The sequence below is a fragment of the Polyodon spathula genome, chromosome 26 (genome assembly GCF_017654505.1).
Source record: "Polyodon spathula isolate WHYD16114869_AA chromosome 26, ASM1765450v1, whole genome shotgun sequence".
Classification (NCBI taxonomy): domain Eukaryota; kingdom Metazoa; phylum Chordata; class Actinopteri; order Acipenseriformes; family Polyodontidae; genus Polyodon; species Polyodon spathula.
In genome coordinates, this window is record NC_054559.1 from 8,403,575 (window position 1) to 8,431,280 (window position 27,706).

The 27,706-nt window shown below is 37.1% G+C and overlaps 4 protein-coding genes across 6 annotated transcripts in view; 3 read left to right on the forward strand and 1 right to left on the reverse strand.

The window, feature by feature from the left end:
- Positions 1–128: 128 nt before the first annotated feature.
- Positions 129–17,037, forward strand: LOC121300434 (sorting nexin-8-like). The gene is made up of 13 exons (XM_041228998.1): positions 129–350; positions 1,581–1,708; positions 2,819–2,948; positions 6,144–6,325; positions 7,954–8,074; positions 9,488–9,624; positions 10,688–10,768; positions 11,035–11,195; positions 11,742–11,874; positions 12,555–12,623; positions 13,339–13,488; positions 14,310–14,459; positions 14,808–17,037. Exons 1-13 carry the CDS (start codon positions 329–331, stop codon positions 14,937–14,939), a joined length of 1,596 nt encoding a protein of 531 aa, XP_041084932.1. The 5' UTR covers positions 129–328; the 3' UTR covers positions 14,940–17,037.
- A 678-nt stretch (positions 17,038–17,715) lies between these two features.
- On the reverse strand, positions 17,716–23,493 carry nudt1 (nudix (nucleoside diphosphate linked moiety X)-type motif 1). The gene is made up of 4 exons (XM_041229075.1): positions 23,389–23,493; positions 22,485–22,643; positions 20,804–20,949; positions 17,716–20,292 (listed from the first exon to the last, which is right to left on the reverse strand). Exons 2-4 carry the CDS (start codon positions 22,634–22,636, stop codon positions 20,120–20,122), a joined length of 471 nt encoding a protein of 156 aa, XP_041085009.1. The 5' UTR covers positions 22,637–22,643; positions 23,389–23,493; the 3' UTR covers positions 17,716–20,119.
- A 44-nt stretch (positions 23,494–23,537) lies between these two features.
- mrm2 (mitochondrial rRNA methyltransferase 2) lies at positions 23,538–26,054 on the forward strand. Its single transcript, XM_041229960.1, has 3 exons — positions 23,538–23,602; positions 24,172–25,245; positions 25,466–26,054. The coding sequence occupies exons 2-3, from the start codon at positions 24,855–24,857 to the stop codon at positions 25,888–25,890; spliced, it is 816 nt and encodes a 271-aa protein (XP_041085894.1). The 5' UTR covers positions 23,538–23,602; positions 24,172–24,854; the 3' UTR covers positions 25,891–26,054.
- A 978-nt stretch (positions 26,055–27,032) lies between these two features.
- mad1l1 (mitotic arrest deficient 1 like 1) overlaps positions 27,033–27,706 on the forward strand; it is a 246,114-nt gene continuing 245,440 nt past the window's right edge. For 2 of the 3 annotated variants that reach the window (XM_041229834.1, XM_041229836.1), the window contains exon 1: positions 27,033–27,100. The gene's annotated coding sequence lies outside the window, so the exon portion shown is untranslated. Of the gene's footprint in view, positions 27,113–27,706 lie in introns of all 3 variants that reach the window. The other variant, XM_041229835.1, reaches the window with a different exon arrangement.

A 27,706-nucleotide genomic window follows, 5' to 3' on the forward strand; every position in this document is an offset into this window, starting at 1 on the left:
TGACCCCTATAGGAAACCCCCAACATATATCATGGCGTTGTTGATTAAACAAAAAAAAAGTCCCTTTTTTGCGTGGAAGCTGTCTCGGGATTTTTACTGCAGATTGCATACAGATGCAATGGTTTTATGAACAAGATAGCATAAAGATGACTAGATGTTAGTCAACTCTGGATAGGAGCAGTTCTCATGCGCTGTAGGAATTCTCCGACAAGGATTTTCACTCCGAGTTGTTATTCTATTGTCCGCTATCAGCTGTTGGGGATTGCTGTCTTTGGTTTTCACCAGGACATCACGTGGAGCTGAAGCAGCTCATATGACAGCCTGAGTTATGGAGGTGGTGATCAATGACGGTAAAAACAAATACACAAAGGTTTATAGACTGTATATGCATAGAATTATGTAGTACGTGGGGGTCAGTGGAACTGTATTTTGTACGTATTGTAAGTTACTGTCTGCAATGTTAAGATAAGGTGGTGAGATTTCTTGGTTTTTTGTATAATTTTGTCAGCAAGTACATTTTTTTTAATTAGTTGGTGTTTAGTTCCACTAATGTACCCGCGTTGAAGGCACATTAGTGAAGATAGCGAGCGAAATTAATCCAAATTAATAACCGCTTTCAGTTGTTGGCGTTTTAACATATTAATTGCAAATGAGCCACTGAGATTATGGGTTTCGTGTTGTTTTCCAGTGATATTGTTTTTTTTTTTTTTTTTAATTATACATTTTTTTTTTTTTTTTTTTTTTGCAATTTCTCTTCGTTGCAGACTGCCTACTACTGTGCCCGCATAACATATTCGCATACAGTGAAGGTGTTGCAAGTAAAATAAACATATCTTAAACACATGCCAGGCCACATGCTAATATTGAACTGACCACCATCTGTAGGTCAGAAATGTTGTAGGTAATAATAGCTTTAGGCAAATAGAGACCGTTAGGTCGAGTGGCGGACAGTAGAACAAGGTTTTGTCAGGGATTTCTCCCTTGACTTTACAACAACAGCTGGTGTATGGACAGAGTCAGTTAATGGAAATTGTAAATATGTAGAGGTGGTCCTTGCCAGTAAAGACAACGTTTCAAGACAGAAGAATCAGAAAGGGCAAAGAAAGGTGTAACTCATGCGTCATTTGTTTTACAACCATATATTTAAACACAGAAAACCTTGATATTGGCATGTGTTCATAGTGCTTTAAGGTGTAGTGTACCATACCTCATGTTGAATATATCAGATCTGTATATTATGCAACATGTTATCTCTGTGTGTGTGTGTGTGTGTGTGTGTGTGTGTGTGTGTGTGTGTGTGTGTGTGTGTGTATCTATCTATCTATCTATCTATCTATATATCTATATATATATATATATATATATATATATATATATATATATATATATATATATATATATAACTCCCTTTTTCCTTGTAATTTACTTTGTTTAATGTACAGGCATTGTTCTTTTTCTGCAGCCCATGTATGTACTTTATATATCATTTAATTTCAGGTCACTTATGTTCCAGCAGGTGTAAAGATCATGCACAGATTGTTTGGAGTCATAAACCTGTTTTTTTTTTTTTCTCCTTTTAGGTTCTGTACCTCCCTATTACAGGGAGGTGTATGAGGCTATATGCTGTAAGCAGGAGGATCGTGTGCAAACGGATGTGTTTCAGAGGTTGCTGAGCAAGACAGACCTGCCAGTCGCAGTACAGAATCAGGTAGAAAAACACAACCTTCACTACCCTGTTAGAAATGGAAAAGATCGAGAACAGTTTTCTGGTTTCTGATGGTATGGCATATCGTTTCTGTGTGTGAATATGGATCAAGAAAGTGAGGCACACACAAAGTGTTAGAATAGTGCTTGAAAGAGTACTGTAAGGGACTTGATGGCAAATCCTGGAAACTGAACAAAACTGTATTTCAATAAGGGATTTCCAGCTGACAGCAGCCAAATGAAACGAGTAGTAATTGTGTTTCAGCAATGCTTGCAAGTCGATTGAAGATAATAATCGCTGCATACTGAAAGAATAAGAACAGTCAGCGTTTTTTGGGTTTTTTTTAGCACAGGAAGGCCTGCAGCAAAAAGGAGGCCTGGAAAAATAGCTTCCCTTCCCAAGTGTAAATAGCTGTGACAAACTTGAAAACAATTTTTTGATCACTGATGGATGCATACTTAGAGATTTTTGTGGTGTGCACCTGGTTGGCCTGTCTTTGAAGTAGCTGTATCTTTAGCAGTTCTGTAAATACATTGACTAGGATAGTTGTGATAGTCCTGTTAGATAAGAAAACTGTGTTTACAAAACAACACAGAGAAAATGTGTGTTTTGCTAGTTTTCATTGAAGGCAAATCCTAATGAGACCAGGAATACACTGGTATGTGGTATCGCAGCTGGGTAAGGCACTTGAGGTAGTACAAATTAATCACAGCAATTAGGGAGGAAGATTCCCAGAATTACTGCATTAGGTTAAGTGGATGAGAGTATAAGGTATATTAAATAACTTAAAAGAAGCACTGCTTTAAAGGTACAGTGTCCCACAGTTAGGGTTGAATGCACACTAAAATTAGAGCTCTGGAAAGTTGATCACAGGATTCCTCTTGTTTACCCTCCTGTGTGCTCCAGAAACCAGTCTTTGTTGGCTCCCCAGTGTCTTTAAATCTCCAAAAGGTAGTTTCAGCTTTAATCACCGAAGCCTTCTGCCTTTTAAACATTTAAAAGGTATGGGCTTTTTTTTTTTTGCATGGGGCCGATAAACCTTTTAAGTCAGAGCAAATCAAAAGGCCGTCAAAGATTATTTGTGTCATTCATTTTTTAAAATGTATTTTCTAGATTGCAGAACATGTGGACTGTAAGGAGGGTTTCCTGTCCAAGCTGACACTGTACAAAGCCTTGGCCCTGATTGCGCTGGCTCAGCAAGGGAAGCACCCAAGTACCAAGGTCCTGGAAAACTTCACCCAAGGTATTACAGCACAGGAGTGATGTTAGATTGCTTGACATCAATGTATTTTTATTTGAACTGTTATAATAGGGAGAGTTACAGATCATTAACTGAGAAAAAAGGAAGTTACAAACTACCATACATGATAAATACAAAGTGCTTTTTATTGTAGCCTGGAGTTGTGAAAAACAAATTTTAATGCAAGTACTAAATGGCCCTAATATAATGGAAAAGGAAGTTAAAGTTAGCATAAATGCTTAAGTTGTCTTCCTTGGCCTTCATCCACTCAACGCTTTGCTTTATTTTTTCCTGAATCTGTACTTTCCTCCACCGGAAAATAAACGGCTCAGCACAATTTTGCTTGCTTTTTGTCTTGACCAAACCTTTAATCTCTTGCCTTCCTGAATTAAAATGAGTGGCTTGTGTTTTAGTTCTACTGTTTTTTTATTTCCAAGTAACATTTACTAGGGCAGGGCAAAAAATGGAACAAAACAAACGTGCAATATGTAACTCACATTTGTGTAAATGTCTTATAATGTGTGATGCAAGGGTCCAAACTTTGCTGCAGTGAAAGGATTGATCTTATTTAAAAAAGTAAAAACTCTACAGAAAAAAATAAAAAGTTATTTGTGTTAACTGCGAATGTTTTACTTAAGTATGATGCTTGTTTTCAAACCAATTCTGATTTCAGCCCCTCGGTTCATAGTCTCTTGCTGAGCCTTACTGTTTTTACAGGTGCTGCCAATATGCAAGACTGCAGTGTTTGTTTTTAATTCTCCCTGAAGTGCTGTTTTTTCCCCAGTCATTGCCTTTGTGAAAAACATTGGTTCCTGTAAACCATGCTGAAACTTAGAATTCCGATGCCTTTAACTCAGTGAGGAAAGTGGCTGAATAAATAGATAAATATTCATTACATTTTTATTTAGCATCCCATAATAGTCATGCAATTTGAACTGTTTTTTTTTTAATGGACTCTGTTTTTTTTAAGTTAGGGCTCCTCCGATTATCAACTAAAGAGTTGATCGCAGATAAACATTTTTTTTTTTTTTTTTTTTACAATTTAATCATGCAGAACTTTATTTTTTATATAAAGAATATCTGCATTTTCTCTGCGGCAGTCCAATCAAATGTGAAGGGAAGTGGAACAGAAACAGTTGAAGAGCCTGAGTAGGGTTAACCAATCGGAGAGTCAAAGATCTGCCCCTTGTTATGCAATTGAGCAATCATGAGTGAGCAGAGGCGGGACATACGACGTTGAAGATAGTGTCAGTTTCAGTTGAAGGTCTTGTGAGTTTAACCAATGGGAAAGTAAATGATCTACACTGGTTTTGCAGCTGTCCAATCATTAGTGAGCAGAGGCGGGACATAAATATGCCTGGGTAAGTGGTGCAAGAATAGTTGAATTTCCCGCGATATTGCTAATGTTATAGAGACCATTATTGAGAATTATATTGAGAACTTTGAAGTAATATTTAGAAGTGCTTTTTATAAATGAAAAAAAAAATCAGGCAATGGAGGCAAAAAAAAAAAAAAAAAAAAAAAAAAAAGGGAGGTATACACCATAAATACCCAAAGTGACGCATGAAGGGAAGGGATATACTCGCCACTTCCAAAATTGAAATTATGAAAGGTATCTGTGGCTTACTGGTAGCTGTCAATTAAAAACAATATACTGCTGGAACTGTCTTTTGTTCAGTACAGAAAAGGTGATATGGAACAGCACTGGCTATAGCAATTTAAGATGTCCATCGAAGTCAGCATAAAAACTTGAGCATTCCCAGAGTCATTTGCGAGCCACTGTAACACGCAAAACCCAGATTGACATTCAACTGGATGAGCAGAAGCGAAGTTATACAATACATTACAATGAGCAAGTAAGAAAAATCGTGAGGTTCTTAAATCGCTTGATTGTTGTTTACCTTGGCAAGCAAGAACGGCATTCAGAGGGCATGACGAAAGTACCAATTTCTCAAACAGAGGTAATCATGTGGAATTACTTTCTCTCGGTTTTAATTGTACTGTACTCTAATTGCAATTAGGCTGTCTTTTACTTCCCGTGTTCAGGTTCTGTACTGTCCAGTCTAGTAAATGCAAAAATGTTTCCTGTATGACAGAATAAGTGAACTGATATGTGATGTCAGTATTGTGTGCTTTAAACAGGAAAATGTCACTGCAAGTAAAATATTTTTATTTTTGTATGCGAGATTTCCATACCAGATTTAAACGTCGAATAATAATGTAGTACAGTATGGGTGTAGAATGATTAGAGCTGCAACAAAGTGTACATTTTGACCTTCGAAGGTACACATTGCCGAAGGAAGGTTTGAACCGTCGATGGTACTAATTTGCATAATTTACTGGTGACGTCATCATTGCTACTTGTGTATATTTGATTCTGTTATTTTACAGGTAATCTATATAAATGGAATAAAACATTTACATGTAGTTTAAAATACGTTATATAGAACAGTAATCATGTTTTTATAATTTAAATAAAAGTACACATCTTTGATGCTGCTTGCGGTTTTCAAAATTTAAATTATTAGTGTTGGCGTATATTTAGTATGTTTCAAACATATTCTACCATAGCACTTATCTTACACTGTCTTGTACACTAGGCATTCGGTACATATTTTACTGAAGCACTACAACCGCTATAGGTACCCCCAAGTGCTTTGGCATATACCCTGTTCACTACTCACATATATGGCAGTGGCACCATATAGAGTTGCTCTGTATAATGATTTGGTAGTGGATTTTAATACAACAACTTTTGTTTAAGTGATATGCATTATACAAATCAAAAGATAAAATGTTGCATATGGGTGACATTTAATGTGTGATTTATAGTATTCACACATTGTCAAATGGTTTCTGTTACCAGAGGAAAAAGAAAAAAAAAAGCATACCGTGCCTGAATGTCACCTGACAAACCTTTGAAGATTTAAAACTATCTTAGAATTCCTAGCTAGCTAGCTAGTGAACGAACCTTCCAACACAGCCCTAAGAATGACTTCGCCTGCACATGTCACTAAGCAAATATTAAGCAAACAATATATTGCATTATTTCTAGACAAGCATTGTGTCATTTTGAAAATGTTTGGTAGTTCTAAGCATTACATAAAGGTGCAGTTTGTTTTGCATGCATTTACACAGTCTTTTCAAGTGATCTCATCTGTTCCAAAATGCTACAAAATATTTGTGTTTGTTTGGTAGAGTTTCCAAAGCCCAGTCTGGGAGATCTGCAAGCACTTCGAATGCAGCCGCCCTCCGGAAACCCTCTCCTCCTCTCACAGACCCTGGCAGAGCTGCTGGATATCGATACCGTGCAGGTGGCGCTCATTCCTGAGAAGAAAGGGCTTTTTCTCAAACACGTGGAATATGAGATCACCAGTCAGGTACAGCCAGCACACCAGCAGTGCTCGGGGAGAGTACAAATAGATTATATATATATATATATATATATATATGCTTTCTAATTGTAAGGACACTATTATGTTGACAATCGTGTCATTGAAGGTTGGCCTTCTACGGAAAGCATGTAAGAATGCATTTAAAATTGAAGAGTCGGGTAATTATTAATTAAACAGTTGCTCCCAAAAACAAGTTGTGGCCTGTGCTATATGTTCTTGAGAAATAAGCCAGGCTCTGAATAAAAGGTAATAACTGTTCAAATTGAAAGACATGGTAATGTACAAAGGTTGCAGCTGACTCCAGTAAAGGATTCTGGAACTTTTTGTTTAAATCTATTTTTGGAACAAAGTTCAGTGCTGTAAAATCTGGAATTCAGTCTTCATGCTTAAGATGCTTACACCTTGTTTCCATATCGGTGCCACGGGGTGAAAACGTGGGATGTTTCCATGCTTTTCCGAGTTCTCACGTAAGCTGGGCAAGACATACTACCGGTTTTCCCCAGAAATACTTGTAAACTGCATCTACTACTGTAGTAGGACTGTTCTTTTTTTATGTTAAGCATTTTTGCCTTACTTTTTAAAAAATTAAGCCAACATTTTTTACTCCAGACTTCTTAGAAAGTCTGTAACAAAATGTATGATTTGTTATTGTCAGTAAGTTGTAGATAAAACTATTACTAAAGACACTCTACATGCAGGTATCGCTAAGTCTAGAAAAATGTTAACGTCCTGCACCGTATAAAACTGAGCTGATTTTGCCAGTGCTTGCTAGTCTATTACCAGTTTGAAATTATTTTGAAGCAAATTAAAGCATATTCATTTCGGCTTTATTGTTGAAGTTTTCACACTTGGCAATGCTGTCAATTACTACATTATACTATGATCCTTCCATGGTGTTTTGATGTGAACCATATCTAAGTATTAAAACTGAGAGATAACAAATTCTTGCCATAAAAATATACTGGTTACATTAACATTAAGGGCCATTTAAGAATGATAAATGATTAGAAGGACTTCTTTGTTGTTCTCCAAATTTATTTGAATGTTTTTAGAGGGGGGGGGGGGGGGGGGGCGGGGGGGGGGGGGGGGGGCGGGGGGGGGGCGCGGGGGGTGAAACGGGCGTTGAGCCTACTCGGATTTTTATTCCACCGATAAGGTTTAAAAAATGATTAACTATTTTTTTGTAAGACTACTAAATTAAAAAAAAAAAAAAAAAACAAGAAAAAAAATGAAAATGGAGGTGGGGGGGGCATTTCGAGCAGTGTGGTTCATGGAAACGTGACATTACATCTTTTCTGTACCACACATTTCACCAAAGTGACTACAATACATTTTATTATGTTCATGTATTTATTTCTGTAAGCTGTAATTTGTGTGTTTTTCTTTTTCATTTCAAATTTCAAACTTGTGTGTTTAAAATATTTATCAATATATATATATATATATATATATATATATATATATATATATATATATATATATATATATATATATATATAATTATTTATAAAATTTTTATATAAATAATTGAACGCCTACGCTGAATGTCATTTTTATATTCTGTTTGGAAGACATTTACAGGCATGCAGTTGACTCTTGTTCTTAATTTACAGCGTTTTCAAGCCTCGGTTTACCGTAGATACAGTGATTTTGATGTGTTTCATGAGCTTCTGCTGCAGAGGTTTGCCTACAGAATGGTGCCAGCACTCCCACCCAAAAGGATGCTAAAGGGAGGTAAATATGTGACCTTTTCTGTCAACCCAATATGTTGCCTTTTTTTTTTTTGTTAGGGTAACTTGAAAAACAAGAGAAGAAAAGTGAAACGGCTGTCACAACGAACTGCTGTGTCCCATTTTTTGTACTATTTCAAATCTGTTGAGAATTTGCTATCCCACTTTCCATGCAGAGTTGTGCTTATAAGTTTAGGACTGAGTAGAAGTTAAAGGAAATAGGATGTGTTTTGAGTCTAAGTTGTTAGAGCAGGGGGATAAAACAATGATGTATTGGCTTCAGCAAGTAAAAGCCAATAAAGCTATTTTAAGTACATGTTTTATGTCATTATTAAATACAAGGGGATTTTTGCATTGTTTTGTGAAAAGGGAACTGAGTAGTTCATAGTTGCAGATGGTTGAGCAGGGGCATTCAGGGGTAGCTTTTCAGAAAGTTGATGAGGGGAATTCAAATGACATACAAATTCTGAGAGAAACTTTTCCATCACAATTATATTTGAAATAATGTACGGTTGTCTCTGGCTAAGAAACACCCCTCAGGAAGCAAGCAAAGTGTTCTCATAGCCGAAGTGTTCTCTAAGACACCACAGACACAATATGAATCAACAAATAATTAAATATGTGTTATTTGCCATGATGCTCGTGCATCAACATAGGAAATGAACAGAATACGTAAGAGGAAAGCAAAAGGCAAGTGTATGTATATAAACTATAATAAAGTAACAGACAAAGTAACGTTAATAAACTAATAAACTGTCCAACTAAATTAACACAGCACCCCTACACATGTCATGAATACATGTACAGGAGCAATATTCAAGACATGCACAAAATGATTTAACAGAATGGTGAAGCAACTCACCAGAACGGGAAACTGCAATTTTGCCGACTTTTTGTAGCAAGAGAAACAGTGGCGCATTTCGTCGTTTGTTAACATACCTTTTTGTAACGAAGAGGAGATCAGAATACAAAATGAGGCAATGATAAATAACAGCCGGTCTGGAAAGATTGAATAAACAAGTTTGTGTTCTTCAGGAAACTCTAAAAATGACAAGTCAATTTTGAAAAGATTGAATAAACTATTTGAATTTAAGTCTGGTGATGATGAGTTATCAGATTACAAAATAGTACTGTATCAGTTGTGAACAAATCACTATCGGTCCCAAAAAGGTGTTCTTTTAAGCGAAGTTCCTATTACTTTTAGTCGGAGCATTTACAATGGGGAAAAGTCTGTGTCGCCACAAGATTGTTCTCTTAGGGGGTGTTCCTGTATGCGGAGACTACTGTACGTAAAGGCCTGACTAACCTGTTGGTTATATCTATAACTTTATAGTGTTGTACTTGGAATTGTTTTATTTCTTTAGAACATGACTGAGTAAATGTAACTTTTTTTTCTGTTTCTTTACTACTCCTCCAGTCTTGACATCTACAACTGACCGGGAGTTTATTGAGGGTCGGAGGAGAGCTCTCAGGCGTTTCATTAACCTGGTGGCACGACACCCTTTCTTCTCAGAGGATGGACTCATAAAAATCTTCTTGACTTTCAGTGGTTCAGTAAGTAGCTTAACAATAATCAGGTGAAAGCATGGCACCTTATTCTTCTCACAATGCAGATATCACTAACCGGAGAAGCTGAGAGGCTACATTGCACGCTGTTTCTGTGAACAAAAAATAAATAAAACAATGTGATCAGTCCTAAACATTTCATATATAATTATGTTTAATTATGTAGGGCACTCCCTTCTAAGTATAATGCTGGGAGCCTCAAAGTCATATTTTTATATTTTCTACTGAGATTCAGCTGTACAGCAGGTTAAATGACATACTTATTATAATTAGCAATTGGGCATGGTAATAGATTGAGGCTAAAAGGCTGTACCTTCACAGTTTCTTAAGCTGCAGACATTTGCACAGTCTTTAGGATTTACCACAACGCTCATGATTGTGTTATTTTTAAATAACAATGTTTTTTTAGGGACGTATACTGAATGTAGCATGCTGTTTGCTTCTTGGCAAGCTGCAGTAGGAAAAAGTGACATGTTCTTTAAAATACTCTGTAGCATACAGTAGGCGGCATGTGCTGCCAGAAATGTGTATAATCAGAGGCGTTTATTAAAAATTGCACTAATTGTTGTACGTCTGGCAGGGTATCACTAAAATGAATGAATGCATGTCCACTGACTGGATGAGCAGCTCTGGACTTGCCAGGTCATTGTAAGTGAACTATGTAGGAGGTTAATGAGGTCAAATCAACCCTACCCAGTGCTGTCGCCATGTCCCCTGCACTTGCTTATTTCAACATGATTAAAATTGAGGAGCATAACGGCGCTGGAGACTCCTAACACCTTTTGTGTAATTAAGTTCTCCTCAGTTGATTATTTATGTCACAGCCCAAAATGTTATACTTTATTGAAACTGTGATTTATGACTGTGCTTGTCTCTAGTTTCTTGTCATCAAAATGTAATGGTCATGAAATCCAAATAAATTACTAGAGCAAGACTGTGTTTTTTGTAAAATGGAATAAAATGAAGAACTTTTCATACAGTGATATTACATGAGTTTCAACTTGTTTTCTGTTTGTTCATTTATTTATTTTTGTTTTGTTTTTTCAACTAGGATGTACAAAACAAACTGCGTGAGTCATTCAAGACAGCAGGGGATGAATTCATGACATGTAAAATAGCAACACAGGCCAAGGTACGTGTTCTCTTTGCGGGAACCAGACACTGCCAACTCCCCAGCAGTTTCTGCATAACACTAAAGAAACTTCTGCTATTCTACAAACAAAGTAGCAATAAGACCAACAAAAAAAAAGGATTTTAGTATTCAGGGAATTTGTCTAAATCCTGTACAGAGAAAATAAATGTAGTAGTAATAATAATAATAATAATAATAATAATAATAATAATAATAATAATAATAATACTGATCTGCCTAATTGTGTTGTGATTGCTCTGTTGCAGGAATACCTTCCAGACGATATCCAAGCCAAGTTTTCTTCCAGCAGGGAGATGATCCGAAACGTCTTCAACAGCTTCCAGAAGCTGCGGGACCGGGCGGAGAGGATGGCTGTGCGCTCAGTGGAGACCGCCACGGATCTGCTGATGTTTGGGAGGGAACTAAGGCAGGTAGAAGGCAGGCAGTGACGCAGTGTGCTGTTTTGAGGTTGGGGGAGGAACGGCCTTTGCATGTAGTCACTTGGTGGTACTGTACTTTTCAGTGAAGCAGATGCATAGCTTAAAGACTTTCCAAGAAGTGTAATGTTGAAAATGTTTGTTTTGCCTTGTCATTATTATTGTTAATACAAGATAAGCAAAGAAGATTTGCCGTTATAAACTATTTGCAACTTTAACATGGCACAACCAAACCCCCCCCCCCCCCCAGATCAATGTGCTCTTTTGAATTCAACAAAACTCAAACTGACCGCATAAAATATTATTATTATTATTATTATTATTATTATTATTATTATTAATAATAAATAATGGTTGAACACTTTACTGTTATTCAATGGCTTCCAAACAGGCCAAAATATTCAGACTCCCTGGGTCTTGTCAAATGCCAGTGTTCAGTCTGATTTCTGAAGCCCAGAACTCTCAAGTGCATGAGTTGTTGTGGTCTCTGTGGTGTTTCCCATGAAATGACTGGTGGATGCCTTTGACATTTGCAGTGCCCTTGGCTCAGACACCATACCAGTGCAATCCTGGGCTTCCACAAACAACAACACGTGGGGCACCATGAGGCAGTCTCTGAAAGGACTCTCCGTGGAGTTTGCTCTACTGGCTGACAATGCAGCACAACAGGTGAGTAAAACAGCAGAGAAGCATTTTTACCATAGTGTTCATTTAACAAATGCTGTAATGGTGCAGTGTTTTACTAGTGTCAGTTTTTTTTTTTTTTAAATCTGCAAACGTTCGTGGTTTTCCAATAAGCTATTTATACAGTGAAAGGATTATGTACCACAAAATGGAATGTTTGAATACGCTCTGATAACCCCTGTGATCTTCCCTGTACATCCTTGTAAACGAGGTGATTCATCTCAGCGGCTTTCAACCAGGTTAAATATTTTGAATAAATACAATATAAAAAAGTATTGTATAACATGCCTTTCTCTATAATGTTAGAAGAATGTTACAGGTATACCTATTTAAAAGATGAATTTGAATCTCTAACTACTAGTGTTCATTGACTCTAAACTCTTAAACCCCCATAAGTAAACATCTCTGTTTTACCATCAGAATATAAAATAGGATTGTGTGTTATCAAATGCAAATGAGTAGTTAACTGATGTTAAATATCCAGCTGTCATCATATTGTGGCAAGACCTGCCACTTTAAACTGTGTTTGCTTCTAGAATAGAAAGGCTTTGTTCTGCTTCTGGTTGGACATAGGAATACATCATTTGCCATGTTTAATTTAAAATGCAGTTTTCTCAGTTGCTAATTAAAACTAAATTGGGTGCCTTTTTGTTTTTCTATTTTAGGGTAAAAGAGAGGAAGAAGACGTAGTGGAAAAACTGAATCTCTTCCTGGATTTATTACAGTCATATAAAGTGAGTTGGATTACCAGAACGGTGCCTGCCACATTCTATGAATAACCCTTCTGTAAGACTCTTGCTGTGTTATGTATATGCTGGAAGGCTTTTCTGAACAAGTCTGGTATAGCATTTGAGTAGGTAGTAAGTTAGATCTGAGAGGGATGTAAATACGATTAATTGTATAGTAGTTTCAGGTTAATGAGCCTGGGAATGTCTAATAACTTCATAATAAAACCTGGAGTAATTCAAACTGCTATCCAATGGAAGTTGTCTTCCATACATATATTTAGAAAATAGAAGTGCTGACACAAAGCCACTTGTAAACACAAAGTTACTGAAAAAAATGACATTTTTGGTAGGACAGTTTCTATTTTATATCCATAGTCATAGACTGTTCTAGAAGATGTCCTTGTTTAACCTGGCAGTCTAATGTACAGTAAATAGAACCCCGGTATTGGTAAGGCTGCATAAAGTGGCGGCAAAGCTGATGACTCTAATTAACCAATAAGAAAAGCTTTATATAACTTTATTCACCAAAATGTGTGCTTTTTAAAGCACTTTACTTTCTTTAATAGTTAGTGGAACAAGTCGCTTGGTGTATTTTTTTGTGGTTAATTGCCTTAATGGGATTCATGTTGTGCTGTGGGGCTAAATGAACTGCAAAGCTACCCATTGTGCTCTGTTTGAAAATCTCCACTGCGTTTAAGTTTGCATTTGATTCTGCCTGCAGGATTTATGTGAACGGCATGAGAAAGGCGTTCTGCATGATCACCAGCGTGCGCTCCAGAAATACAGTCTGATAAAGAGGCAGATGATGAGCGCCACTGTGCAGAGCAAGGAACAGGTGTCTGTGGACCAGTTGGAGTCCCGCATTGTACAGGTACAGGGGGAACAGACCAGAGAACTCTTAACTCAGCAGAAAATATAATGGTGTACTAACATCAGTGAATATGCACTAATACCTGGAGAACGCCTCTATTATTCATTCTTATTTCTTATGAGTGTGGTTCCTACCCACTGCAAGTACCCCAGCCCTGCATATTGAAACTACATCAAACTACCTTTTTAAGCTCCTATGGAGGGTTGTATTACTGCCCACCACGCTGTGGGGGGGAGGGGGAGGGGAAGTGGGAGGGGGGCGTTGTTGTGAACGTTCAGTTGAATTATTGGGGAACAGAAGGTGGAACAGCTTTACTTGAAGCGAGTCTACTTACTTAAATTTGAAATGTTTCAGCAGCAGAACATCATTGAGATTATCCATTGTATTTTCGGGGAGGCATCAAAAACCATAGAAACATTAAAGCAGCTCATCAAACTGTTGCTTTCATACTGATACCAATTAAAGGCATCAATAAACACAGCAGGGTTTCCACCCAAGGTAGCAGAAACTGGAGGGGAAAAAGAGAATTTTCAAGTTTTAGTTACTAACTGGAACCTTACTGGATTAAGATATATTAAAAGTTTAGACATGAGCCAACTAGCCATAATCTCCACAGTTCTTTAATGTCTTGCATAGGATTAATAAGGAGGCTTGTAGTTTCTAAGCAAAATTGAAAACAAGCTTGTGACTTGGCATAAGTGTCAGTAAATCTATTGTTTTGTGATTTTATTTTTTATTTAATTCATATAAAGTAACCATGAATTCACTGTGTATACTCTGCAGAACTGAAATACACCTCCAATTGTCTGTTTTCCTTTCAGCAAGAGAATGCAATTGTGACAATGGAGCTTCGGAACTATTTCTCCCTATTCTGCCTTCACCAGGAGACCCAGCTGATATGCACATACCTTCAGATCACTGCCCATATTCTGGGAACCTTTGTCAACTCCCAGATACAGGGGCACAGGGAGGTAAGCACACAGTTTAACAAATTATTTTGTAACAGAGGCTATATGCTGAATGTACGAGAGGCCCACACAAATTTGTATAACAATGAGAGAGCAGTTAGAACACATCTGGAGGAGGTACATTTATTACAGTTATTACTGGCACAACCTTTGATTATCCATAATGTATGAATGAATAGGATTCAGCTTTAAAAGCAGATGATGCAAGGGTTAGGGTTAAGGTTGGGGTTAAACCTTCAGGCTTAACTAGAAATGAGGTGACACGTAACTCAGTTCTATCCTACATTAAGGTATACTAGCTGATGTTATTTTCATTCTTTTAAAACACCTGTTCACTGTGTTTCCCTGCAGATGAGTGTAGTTTGGAATGACCTACAACCTAAGCTCGGCTGCTTGTTTGGGGCACCAAATGGAATGCCATCTCCCCCACTGACACCACAGCAGGCCAACTGGAAGTCTCCCAACACCTTCTTCCCAAATTAATTGGTGAAGAAGGAGACACTGCACTCATCAACATTACTGTTTCCAGCAAAGATTGCTTAGAATACAATGAGCCTCATTAATGCAACCGACAAGATGCTGTTCTTTTAAGGACCAACACTAAGGAAACATAGCGTAGAGGTCAAGTCTTGTATCTAAAATTGTACCCAAATATTGTTGAACTTATAAAATGTTAGTATTAACGGGAATACTCCTCCAGTTTGGGTAAACAGCCCAGCTCTAGTCTGTTGCACCTAAACTCTTGCAAGCTGACCGTGTTGGTAAAGCTTGGTGGTTTTATTGGGAGTGTTGGGGACTTCCCATGTCATTGAAAGATAAGTGAAGTCTAGGGATAAATATGTATGTTTTTTTATTTGGCTTGCAGATGTTGTTTGGTATATTTTAAGACCAGCAGGCGGTAGTGTTTTGCTGAAAATGCCCTTTTTACAAAGGCTGCAAAGAGGATCGATAAACTATACTAAATTTGGTTGATCTTGGAAGCACAATTCAGTAAATGTGTATTTTTTTCTTATCAGTTTACATTTGGCGTATCTTGAAATGTTAACAATATTTCAAAATGGATTTTCAGTATTTTTATATTATTCCAATTTACAAATCAAAATTACTATGTCTTAGTTTCTAATTGAATACTAACATGAATACTTAAAATGTTGTACTTATAAGCCTAAATTAGACGAGCATACACTTGCACAATATTTTATTTTCTTTGGGTTGCTGACAAACTAAGATTTACACTAATAACATCACAGAATTATTTGGAATACTCAGTACAAAGATATGTATTCTTCCAATTTATGATGAATGACACTAAAGGGTTTTAATGTTAATAAAACACTCCTAATTTTCATATTTTTATCAGTGTAGATTGTGCTATATGAGACACAAACTGTGAAGAGCTGCATTTGATGCAGACATTTGAGCCTAGTGTTCAAGGAATTGTATGTTTAGCTGTTTAGTAAAAGAGACTATTGTATAGAAGACATATAGAAAATGTTTAAGTAAAATATAAGTATTTTGTTATAACGTGGATCTGTGCAAAGGGTGATTTTGGGAACAAGGATTATCCTGCTATAAAAATAAAAAATGCTCAGTTACTTTGTGAATATTAATCTCTTTTGGGGTAGCACGCTGGCTAAATGCCAAAGATAGAAATATCAATGCCAAAGATAGAAATATCAGTACATTAATCCTGATATTTAGAGATTTAAAGTAACTACGAGTCTGATTATCAAAGAAGCTGAAACAGAGCTGAGATCTACACTTTACAAGTTGTTTTGCATAAAGAATTAATTCAATGGTGCATTTACATTGTTCAGATCTTGGTGCCTTGAATATTCGCCAGGAATGTGTCCGTTTGAAACTGAACACCTACAAAGAGTGATTAAGTAATAACTTTGTATTAAAAAGCCATATGCCTCCAGTCATTCGTTAGCTATTGACCAATGCTAATTCCTGTATGGGGGTGAAAGAAGTTGTAACAGGTGGACGTCAATCTGTGTAATTTTCGATCTAATCTAGCTGGAAAAGGCCTTATGTAGCCTGTAACAGATTACAGTTGATACCAGCGTACTAGCTTCTGCTATACAGTGTTTAATGTTTGCTTTTGTTATTCAGTTTAACATGTTGCAATGAAAAGGCATATTTTAGAAGGTCATCTGACCACCTTACAGTTTAGGAGAAAAGTCTTTCTTTCATTACTTAGAATTACAATTTTAAGTGCATTCCTAATTCATACAAGAACATGATAAGAGGAATATAAAATGAGTTTGTTTTTTTTTTTTTACCATGTAAATAGCTTACGTTTGAGCTGTATAATGCACACTGATGTAATTGTCAGAAATTGATGTAAAAAATGTAAACTGTCACTTCTAAACATTCAGTTATACAATTAAATATATTACACTGTATTTCATGTTATTCTCTTTCAATTGCTTCACCCAATGTATGTACAGTATTTGTAATAACAAATATATGTTCTGCCTTAAGAAACATGGGGACTGATGTGTTGCTTTTTGCTTGAGATTTATACAAATTAAATAAAAAAAGCCTATTAAAACCAAGTTAGTGGTATTACTGGAATTACTCCAAAACTATAACACCCCTGGCATGCATATGCTTGTAAATCACTGTATATTATTTTACCATTTCAAGCAAGAATCATGTAGATTTGAGTAAATTGTAAATCTAGAATGTTGTAAAAGGAAGTCAATATGAAATGTTTGGATCTTTATTTAGATGCAATTTTCAAGTAAGTAGCTTGTACTTATGTCTTTCAGTGCGAAAAATACCACTTTATGTGGAAATGAGCAACTAATGAATTAAAAGCTTAAATGTGTTTTAAATGTTTACAAATACACACACACACGTTCTATAAATATGTAATTTTCTAAATGTTCTATAAAAAGTACAGTATACTGTGACTTAAAGAACAAATTGTGGTTTTCTTATAAAGCATGTTATGGAAAGAAACAAGGGTAAAAATCATTCGATAATTGACCCTGATAAAAGTTAAGTATTTAGGTTTAAGATGATGACATCGAAACATGAGCTCAATTATCACATGGAATGCCCACTGCAGAGGGTATTAAACTCACTTTTTCTTAATTGTGTTCAAAGACCCCAATTAACAGTGATCGGAGACCTTGGGTTTCCTTAGGTAAGGTTGTACACGATAAATGCTAATCAGTTTTTGTGAAAACAGACAACTAATTATACAAATAATACCCAAAGCTCATTGCTTTTGAGAAAATGCATTTTAATGTTTTGGTGAATGACATCTTGAAAACAGGACGTTGTCAGTTTTAAATGATGGAAAACATTTTCTTTCATTACAATTTGAGATTTATTTCAAAGGCTTGTTTGACATTACAGAAGTAGTTACATATGGACTATGTACTTTTTAGACACAATTCTAAATGACATTAAAGAATGAAACATAGCCAATAACAGAACCACATACACAATTCCAGGCTTTCAGATAGCCACTAAATCAGTTACTGTGTTGTCTGGTGGCTTAAAGGCTTTTATAACAAGCACTGTAGTTTATCATAGTTATTGCTGGCTTCTTCTGTCTTCAAAACCATTTGCATGCTTTTTTTCTTGCAGGGCAGTACAACAGCTTTTTTTGCCATCAAGTTATTTTTTCTAATTAAGTGCAAACCCAAGTATATGTGCAGTATCATGAGCTGTATATCTGCACTAGAATAGATCTCTGTACAATGTCTTCAGCGTTCTAAAATTCTCCACAAGCGTTTATAGAAAAGCAGTTCCTCAATTGAAACTGATTGAGTTCAGGGAAGTCGAAAGGCATTTCGATTTGAGGTTCTGGTGTAGATGAGCAAAGAACAGCATCAGCAATTCTGACCCTTTTAACTATATCCCCATCCTCTTAGTTATTTGATCTTTTTGCCTTTCCCCAGTTTGATATATCTGACATTGACCAGTAACAGCTATGTTAAAGCACTTTTCATACTACCCATAACAACTCAGCACAGACAGAAGGTAAATATTCAGTTATGAATCACAACCCCACATAGAAGAATGGACTTTTCTATTAAACAAATATTTCTCAATACAATATGCACCACTTTAGTAAAAACAAAACAAAAAAAAACCCCATATAGTTTATGATAAATTGGTAAAATTAATAATTGCAAAATATAATTGTACTTTTCAGCGACTTGATAGTGTGGATTAAAAAGCCCTGTTTATAATGTTGATCTCCTTTACTGCTCACCTGCTGACTGATGGTGATGGCATCACAATGCAAGGCATACACTTAACACCTGAATACAAATTAAACAAATTGCTTTGGCCCCAGTGGAACAAAAAATCTGAGAAGAGCTGAAAATAATTCTTACAATCTAGTTAAATTCACACAACTGTCTTGGGTGAAGCTGCCAATTTAAGTAAAGAAAAAGCATGAGGAGTTTAAAAAGTCTAAATCCAAAGCTCTTTCATTAGACAAAGACCTTGTTGACATATATAAAGTCTCAGCCTGCACCATAGTCTTTCTTAGATTTACAACACTGCAGTATTGGCAGAAGATAGAGAAAATTGATTTTTCTAGTTTAATATCTTAACACCAAGGAAATAAGAGTCGAATGCCTTTTGGAGCGTTTGATACTAACAGAACAGGGTAGATTTATCATCATCAGTGAACACATATGAATCTATTTAGTTGAAGCATTTGTTAACTTTTCTAAGGGGTTGATCTGATTAACCTATACAGTGCCAGGATAAACCACAGGAGTATTTTACAGCACTGAGGAACACCCCTAGATTGTATCCATGGTTATTCACTAAAAACTACGTGCTCAGTGAAATCCAGGGAAATTCCCTGGTGCTGTAAAATGCTCAAATCAAATCCTGATGTGGTTTGTCCCGGTGGGGTGCAGACTGGTCAAATAAACCCCTTTTCTGTAGTATTACTATAGGTTTTATTATTTGGTGCTTCAAGTCATGGAAGTTTATAATATTTTTCAAGCAACCGGCACTTTTTGAGAAAATGGGAATTCCTTGTAAAACCTGTGTGTCTTTAAAATCATGAAAAAAGCAGACAGCTCAGTAAAAGAAAAAAAAGAATAGAAAAAGAAAAAAACTTTCTAGTAGATCCCAACACCGTACCCTTCTGTGTTTGTGTAAAGTATAACTAAAGTCATGCACACTCCTATCAGCGGGCAACTTGCTAAAGATGCAAGCCAAAAAGAGAGGTTCAGGGAAACACTGTGTTGCTGAAAGCAACAATTCTTCAAATATGAATAAAAGCTAGGATGAGGAGGTACTCACACCCAAAACCATAATTCAAGGGGAATAAGCAGATTGTCCTGTAACACTTACAGGTGTCCTCCGCAGTGTCCTGGTAATAGAGATCATCCGTTCAACCAGTTCAAGGCTCGCAGGTTTCTTTTGTTTTGCTGTCAAGACACATTATTTGTGACAGGTGAAATGTTGACCCGATGTCGAGGATGTTTCCTCAATCCCCTACTGTATGCAAAAAAAAAAAAAAAAAAAAAAAAAAAAGATACTATCTGAAGTGGCTTAGCCTGCAATGTCTTACATCTTTCAGATGCTGGTTCAAACCGAGGGTGCTAGCCATCCCAAATGGATGCTGCCCAACACTGAATGCAACCTTTAAATTCTGCATTCTATCCTGTGTTTCTTTAAAGTTTCTCCACTTCCTCAAGTTTTTTCTCAAGGATGATATCATGGCCCTGGAACTTATAATAGCCCAAGAATTTCTTCTTCTGTAGCATCAAAGGGAACCAGTCAACATCATCCGGCCACATCTGATGGAAGGGGATTTTATCACAATCAAACCACTGCGGCAGCATCTCTACCGGACAGAGGAACAACAACATGTGATAGTGATATTAAACCATCTCACAAAGAAACCTGGAAATGTTTTTAACTGATTTTCTTTTTTTTTTTTTTTATAAAGTTTTTTTTTTCTTTTTCCAACCCGAATACAAAGAGGTCTAAACAGATACATGTAGACATAAACATCTGTATAAATAACATTGTGAAAGAAATTCTCATAGGACACCAAGCTGCTTGATAATACAGTACTGTTTATATTCCTGTTCCATATTGTGAATTTCAATATGAAAGATTAGTAACCTGATGTATACCCTGTGCATCTTTTATCAATGTAGGAGCTTACACTTTGAAATGGAAATTAAGAATGATATACTTCAGTACTTTTTATGATACGGATGGACATTTTTGCCAGAGAAAAAGACTTGACAAAAAAGGCATTTCATTTTGTGACCTGTAATAAATTTTAATGTCATGCTTTGCAGAACACTGGCTATTGAGAAACAATGTACCAGTTAATGAACTATTACCATCTGATTCCGCTGGCTGTCCGTGGAAACTGTCAGCTCTAAAAATGTGAACGTCAAGCACCTCGGTTTCTCCCACAAACTCAAATTTAATCTGTCCAATCTTCGCCAGTGTGTCAACTGTTAGGTTGCTCTCCTCCAGCAGCTCCCTGACACAAGAACACAGAATGTTAGGCATCATTTTAATGGAGGCATTGGGGAGTAAAATGTGTTTGACAGTTTTGTCAGTGTAGGGATGCCAGAACTGAAATCTGGTGCAGCTCTCAAGTGGAATGCATCAATACCTTAGTCCAGACTGCAGCAACTCTAACAGCCAATTACTGATGCTTGGTTGAATGCGGTTGATAACAAATGTGTCTTTTAACAACAAACACCAGATTAGTTTGTCATTGCTGTTAAGGGTTCAAACACATTTACGCAACCACAGTAAATGAAGGCCATAAATCTTTACTTCCATATATTTCTATTTAAATCAACACCTCCCCACATTAGCAAAGACACTTCAGTGGACAGGACTACAAAATTGTTTTTATCTTACCTTAAAAATGAATGGGAATAATTTACTGTGCTTGGATTTTTGTTCCAATGCAATGATGAAAGAATGATGTTACTGAGGTATTAGGTCTGCTGTTAGTGAAGTGTTAAGTTACAGTAGTTGCACAAAGGAGTCATAAAATGAATATTAACAGCATTTTTTTATTTGGTTAAATTAACAGTTTTTTAAAAATATTTTATGACAAGTAAATGGAAAATTGCACACTGGAGAAATTTGGGCCAACATCTAATACACAACTTATGCACTTGTGCTTTTCAACTTCGCTTAAAATTGTGTTTTTGTACAGGACATGTGTAAATAGATACTATTGGAGTCTGCATTCATTCACATTTTAGTAGGACCTTATTTCACAGTGGACATTTTTTACAGATCCAAGCTCATGATGTATTTCAGGTATCGTGGCCAGACTTTTTAGAATTACTAGTCCACTCTGAGGGTGATTTTCAGAGCAGTGCAAATCAATTTTAGTGTCTGGCAGGAAAGACTGAAACCTGCAAGTTAAAATTGAATTTTAAGTTTTAGAGACCTGGTGTTCTGAGAAAGCATTATTCTGCTAACTGTCAAAACACACCAAATATTTAGTACACATAATCAAATCAAATAAAAACTGAAGCATTTCATAGTTAAACAACAACAGTCTGTGCATCCATCAGGAATTTTGATTTAGATTAAATAAGCAAGATTTCCCACAATCGGTAAATAGTCAGATTCATACATTTACTATGGAATAGGCAATTTCCCTGCAAGTTGCTCATTGTGGACCTTTATCTGAAGAAAACAAAACAATCAAAATTACTTAGCAATTTATAGCACATTCATTGACTAATCCACAGATCTATTGTGTACAAAACACTATTTTATCGCAACATTCAGAACAAGTCTGAAAGTCTGGAACTGACTGAAACTTTAATGATTTCATGAAATTGTACAGCACTCTTTTAATAAAATATATACACTTTTACCTGAGAATAAATAAAATAAGCCAGGGACCATGTGTTCACCTGGTCAAGTTCCCAGTGCCCGATCTTCAAATCTTTCACAGTAGTCAGGCCCCCTGCTCCAGGTTTCAGACAGTTTGTACTATTCCATTCTCCACCTCCTATTCCCTGCGTCTCTGAACAAACTCACCTCCTTGCTGCCTCCTCGATGGTTTCTCCTGGTTGCACTTTACCCCCGAACCCGTTCCATCGGCCGACCCCAAAGCCTCTCTTCTTCATCCCCAGGAGCACTCGCCCGGGCTGCACCACCAGAACCAGGGTCAGCAACTTCGACGTCAGCATAGCGTCTCTTAAAAAAAAAAAAAAAAAACCATTAAGACAGGTCCATTTATTTTGTCATTCATTCTACCTTACAAACTGCACCAATATTAAGTTATTACCATATTCCATCTTAACTTGCATTTAGCCGACTCTAGAGATGGGACTAGCAGAGTTGAAATGTCAAATTGGCACATGATTTTAATGGAACAAGCTTTTGAAACTCGATTTAAATTCTCTGGACTTTAAAAATATCATGGCTTTCGCCTGAAGTGAAGTGGTGTAGTGCTGGAATAATCGCCGAATGATCCCAAGTACAGTTATATCCCCCTACACTGGTTATTATACGTCTTCAAGCAAAACACAGTAATACAGACAGCAATCACGAAATACATACATTGTCCATCCCACCCACAAACTTAATCAGATAAACGCTGAACCAATATCTCTCAATGAGGACTCTACTATTCTTAACTCCCTGCAAAGCATCTGCCTTAATAGAGAGACCAGATTCTGAATATGCATCGTACATGTACCAAAAATGCTAACTTCTCGGGTGCAATTCCACTGCTAGATTAAATAGTTTAAAAAAATGTTAAAAAAACAAGTTCCTAAAAAATAGTGAGTCTCACTAAAGTCGAGCAGAACTTGACATGTTTGCCTGTTACTGTAATGTTGACTGTACGTGCCATCACTTAAATACCCTAAGCTGTAATCTTCAATAATCATATTACATTGTAAAAAAAAATAATAATAATAATAATTAGGATACCTACCTGGCACAAATATTTTTTGCAATCACAAAAGCGTTTCTCTTACAGTCACAGTATTGTATTTGTTAGCCAATGTGAATCCCGCGAAATATTTAAGACCCTCCCTCTACAGAGTTCAGCGCTCTCTGCTCTGTAATCTATCATGTGGCCGGGTTCCTCAACGACAGAAATGTGTTGCATTTAAACCTATTCGGCTGGGGAACACGACAGCATGAACGTAAGTTTATTTCTGTCGTGGCTCAGTTACTATTAAAACATTTATTATTCACCTCAAGTCTGTACCAGAATGAATGACTTATTACACGTTTTACCGTTCTTTTTAACACCACAAACCATAAACAGAAAAAAAACGTGTTATGGTTTAAGGACGTGCACAAATTTATAGCCGTACGTGTAGTGTAATCACCCACGTTTTAAGCTAAAAATGGTAAGAAGTTTAAAAATGAAGTAATTTCGACACACTGCAAAGTTTGGTTCAGCGTGTCGACAGTGCTGCAAACTTGAGGGACTATATATGTATAGCGTCTCACACTCCTCGCGGTGTGTGTTTGCGCGTGGAAACAAATTGAAATAAATGCTAATGTATCGTCCTCGAGTGCTGCGATGCTCGACTACATCAATCAAGGGAAATCTGCAGGACCTGTAATATCCTAACCTCAGTGTGAATTGACTTGTGTCTGCTTTTTACTGTACGTGTCACAGTAGCGTCAGGTGGGGAGATAAGCGTTGCTTGCCTAAACATGAAATGAATAAAAACTGCTGTATTTACTTTCTACAATGTCGCAGGTACTCCTGACTGGAACAGAGCAGACACAGATCGTTACAAAAGAAAAGAAAACCAGATGAGGCAATCACAATCTCTTACACGTATTATTCTGTTGTAATTTCTCAGTGTCGGGTTTTCATGACATGTTTTACACATGTTCTTAGCATGTTACGAGGAAGTAAACTAACTATCGGCCCTACAATTGTGCATCAGAAATGCACAGCTAGTGGCATTTCATACCTTGAAAGTGTGTGCTGTGGTTTTCTAAATGCTTATATGTGTGACAGCAGAAATCCAATCCTACAACTGGGCTGTTTGACAATCTCAGCAGTCACATTAGGGGAGTTTTCACTTGGGAACACAGTGCCCAAAACCTGGGCGGCATCATTGTGGAACTCTTCTCTCAGAGAGCAGCAGAGCTTCCTGTACCTGTGTATGGAACTGTTCATATTTCAATCTTGGTTTAACAACTGAAATGTGTATTTATGTCAAATTATTATCAAATGTGATGTATGAACATGGATTCAGTTACACTATCTAGTACCCTCAAAATCCAATAGCTTGATATAACAGTGCTTAGATGTGAACAAATGGGCTTAGTTCAGAGTTTTAGAATGATTTATATTTTTGGAAGGGTGGGCATGAATAAGTTGCTGAATACCTGGGATTGATTGGCCATAGGATTACAGGTGCCTTTTTTATAATGTCACCTGAGAATCTCATTGGCTGCCTCTACCAACCACCTAATTATTTTTTCCTTTGTTACATTGTGCCCCCCCCCCCCCCATTTGAAATGTTTCCTTTCTCACTTCTGCGGAGGTCATTACACATTTCTGGCCAGTGCTTGAAGAAGACTCCTCAGAATCTGACAGGGAAGACTGTTGCGGAGCAGCGCTGGGTGGTGAGACAGCTCAAAGACCCCTTTGTGAAGGCGGCTCATGTGCAGAATTACCGCTGTCGCAGTGCGTTCAAACTATTGGAGATCAACGAGAAGCACAGGATCCTGCAGCCCGGACTCAGCGTGGTGGACTGTGGAGCTGCGCCAGGGGCATGGAGTCAGGTTGCAGTTGAAAAAGTCAACTCATGTGGGGCTGGTGAGTCCAACTCAAGCTATGTTGATTTAATCTCATTAACAGAAACAGAAATTGGATATCATTGTATACTGTAAAACTGTTACCCATTGTTGTCTGAGTTAGTGTACTTACATTCCCCCAAATACTTCATCCAGTTTATTTCAGTGTTTTTCAGCTTGCTGCATTGTGATTCTTTGTACGTTTATATTATATAACTTTCCAAGTTCTATTACCATTATAGATCCTGGAGTCCCCACTGGTTTTGTGATAGGAGTCGATCTCCTTCGGATAGCCCCGCTGGTTGGAGCGCACTTTCTGGCTAATTCGGATGTGACAGACCCAGCAACCCAAACCAGACTCGAGGAGCTTCTCCCTGCACACAGGGCGGATGTCATCCTCAGTGATATGGCGCCCAATGCCAGTGGTTTTAAAGAGATGGACCACGAGAGGCTGATCAGCATGTGTCTCTCAGTGCTGGACCTGGCTGAGAAAGTACTGCAGCCCGGGGGGGCATTTCTATGTAAATGCTGGGATGGAGGACAAACCAGCCTGCTCAAAAACAAGCTTGCTCAGTCCTTTCAGGACATAAGAACCTTAAAACCCCGGGCCAGTAGGAAGGAGTCTGCCGAAATGTTTTTACTTGCAAAGAATTACAGGAAGAAATGATTAGCAGTTTTGATTTTTTTATGTCAATAGTTACTTTTGAACTTATTTGTTAGATGCACGAAAGTGAAGTTTGTCTGAAAAAGCACTGTACAAATGAGGTGTGCTCTTACATGGAATATGAAACCATGATCAAATCTGAAATATGTAAAATAAAGAAATATTTGGTGCCTTTCCAGCAAGTATTATATGTTTCCACCACTGAGCAACAGGACACAGATGGCTATTACCCATTCTATTTAATAGTGTTTTAGATAAAAGACCTACCGTATTGCTTCAATTTAGAGCAGAGGCGTTTAAATTGATCAAAATGACTGCAGCACTTAAGAGGCCGGCCGTTATACGAGGGCAACCTTTATTAATAATACAACGATGTTCAAATGTTGCAATATTTTATTACATGATTTACGACATTTTAGAAGGGTCGCGGTTGCTTATTTTCTATAATACAGTAGCCTACTTGTATGTAGCAGCGTGTGTGGCTAACTTACTTTGACTACACGACATTTATGGGTGACAGTTACAGAGAGCCTATTAGGTGGGAGTTGGAAAGTCAGGGGAGTACTATACCAGCGAATCAGGAGTGTGTATTGGTTGTTAAGGGGCGGGACAGTCCTGGTGTGGCAGTTAAATCCAAGAGTGTTATGTAATGATGCTGAAGTTGGCATCTTATTCAGTCAGCTTCTTATTCACATCCCGTGAGTGAAGCAACGCAAATTGAATAGGTAGCTGGGGAATTTTGGGGGTTAAATCACTCTGAGCCACTTATTTCAAAGTTCATTCTCACAGAGGGGGAACTCCTGTATGTCACGCATGGGTACTTACCCTGGTCTAAGACAGATTTTGATCCAAAAACAGCGGGCAAACATGGCACAGATAGCACACTCCAGCTTATTAGTGCAGGCAGCAAATGCAACACAAATTGAATAAGTAACTTGGGTGTATCTGTATCACTGTGTTTTGGAAAACCGATGAGGTATTACAAAAAGTGGGTGGGCAGCCGTCTCTGGCACCTATACAACCATAATACTGCAACATGAAGCTGCGCGTACTCTGAGAAGTGTTGTAGAGCATCTTGTCAGCGTAACTTCCCTTCTATTATATGAAATACGGTAAAGGAAGTGCTCAATCTCGCGAAAGTTGATTTCTGCGAGATTTGTATTTTGTTCTAGAGGAGGGAGAGCAAAGCAGGGAATAAGCGAGACGTTTGAAGGTAAATTAAGAGGTATTTTTCTAATCTGTAATAGTATTTATACATTCTAACATTGCATCTGAAGAATAGAAGTGCACTAACAGGCAGAGACTGAGTGCAAAGTGCAGTTACATAGATAAACAAAATAAACCGCAAGTAAGTGGTACACATTGCGTTATTAGTATATCATAATTAAAGTTTAAACTCATTTTACACGTCTAGGCAGGTAATTCAACTGTCGCTACAGGACTAGCAAGGTTGGATTTTTTTAACAACGCATAATGCTTTCTGACACAGTTTCTGAGTTATTATAAACACGAAAAAATAACATTGACGCTAGCGACGGTCGATACAGAACATTTCTGATTGCTAAAGTTTCCAATTGTATCTTTTCCCACCCAAAGACCACGAATGCCTTTAAAACTTAAAACTCCAAAGTTTTTTAAATCTCTCACTGCATCATAATATTAAGTAGAAAACCATTATTGTATAACCTAGAACCTAGAACACGTTTGTTTATTGTATGTATGTATTTATTTATGAAAAACAAAAACAGAATGTTAGTGTGGAGAATGTTAAACGTTTCCTTGGCATCAAGAAAACATTATAGTAGTTTCCCTATCAGTT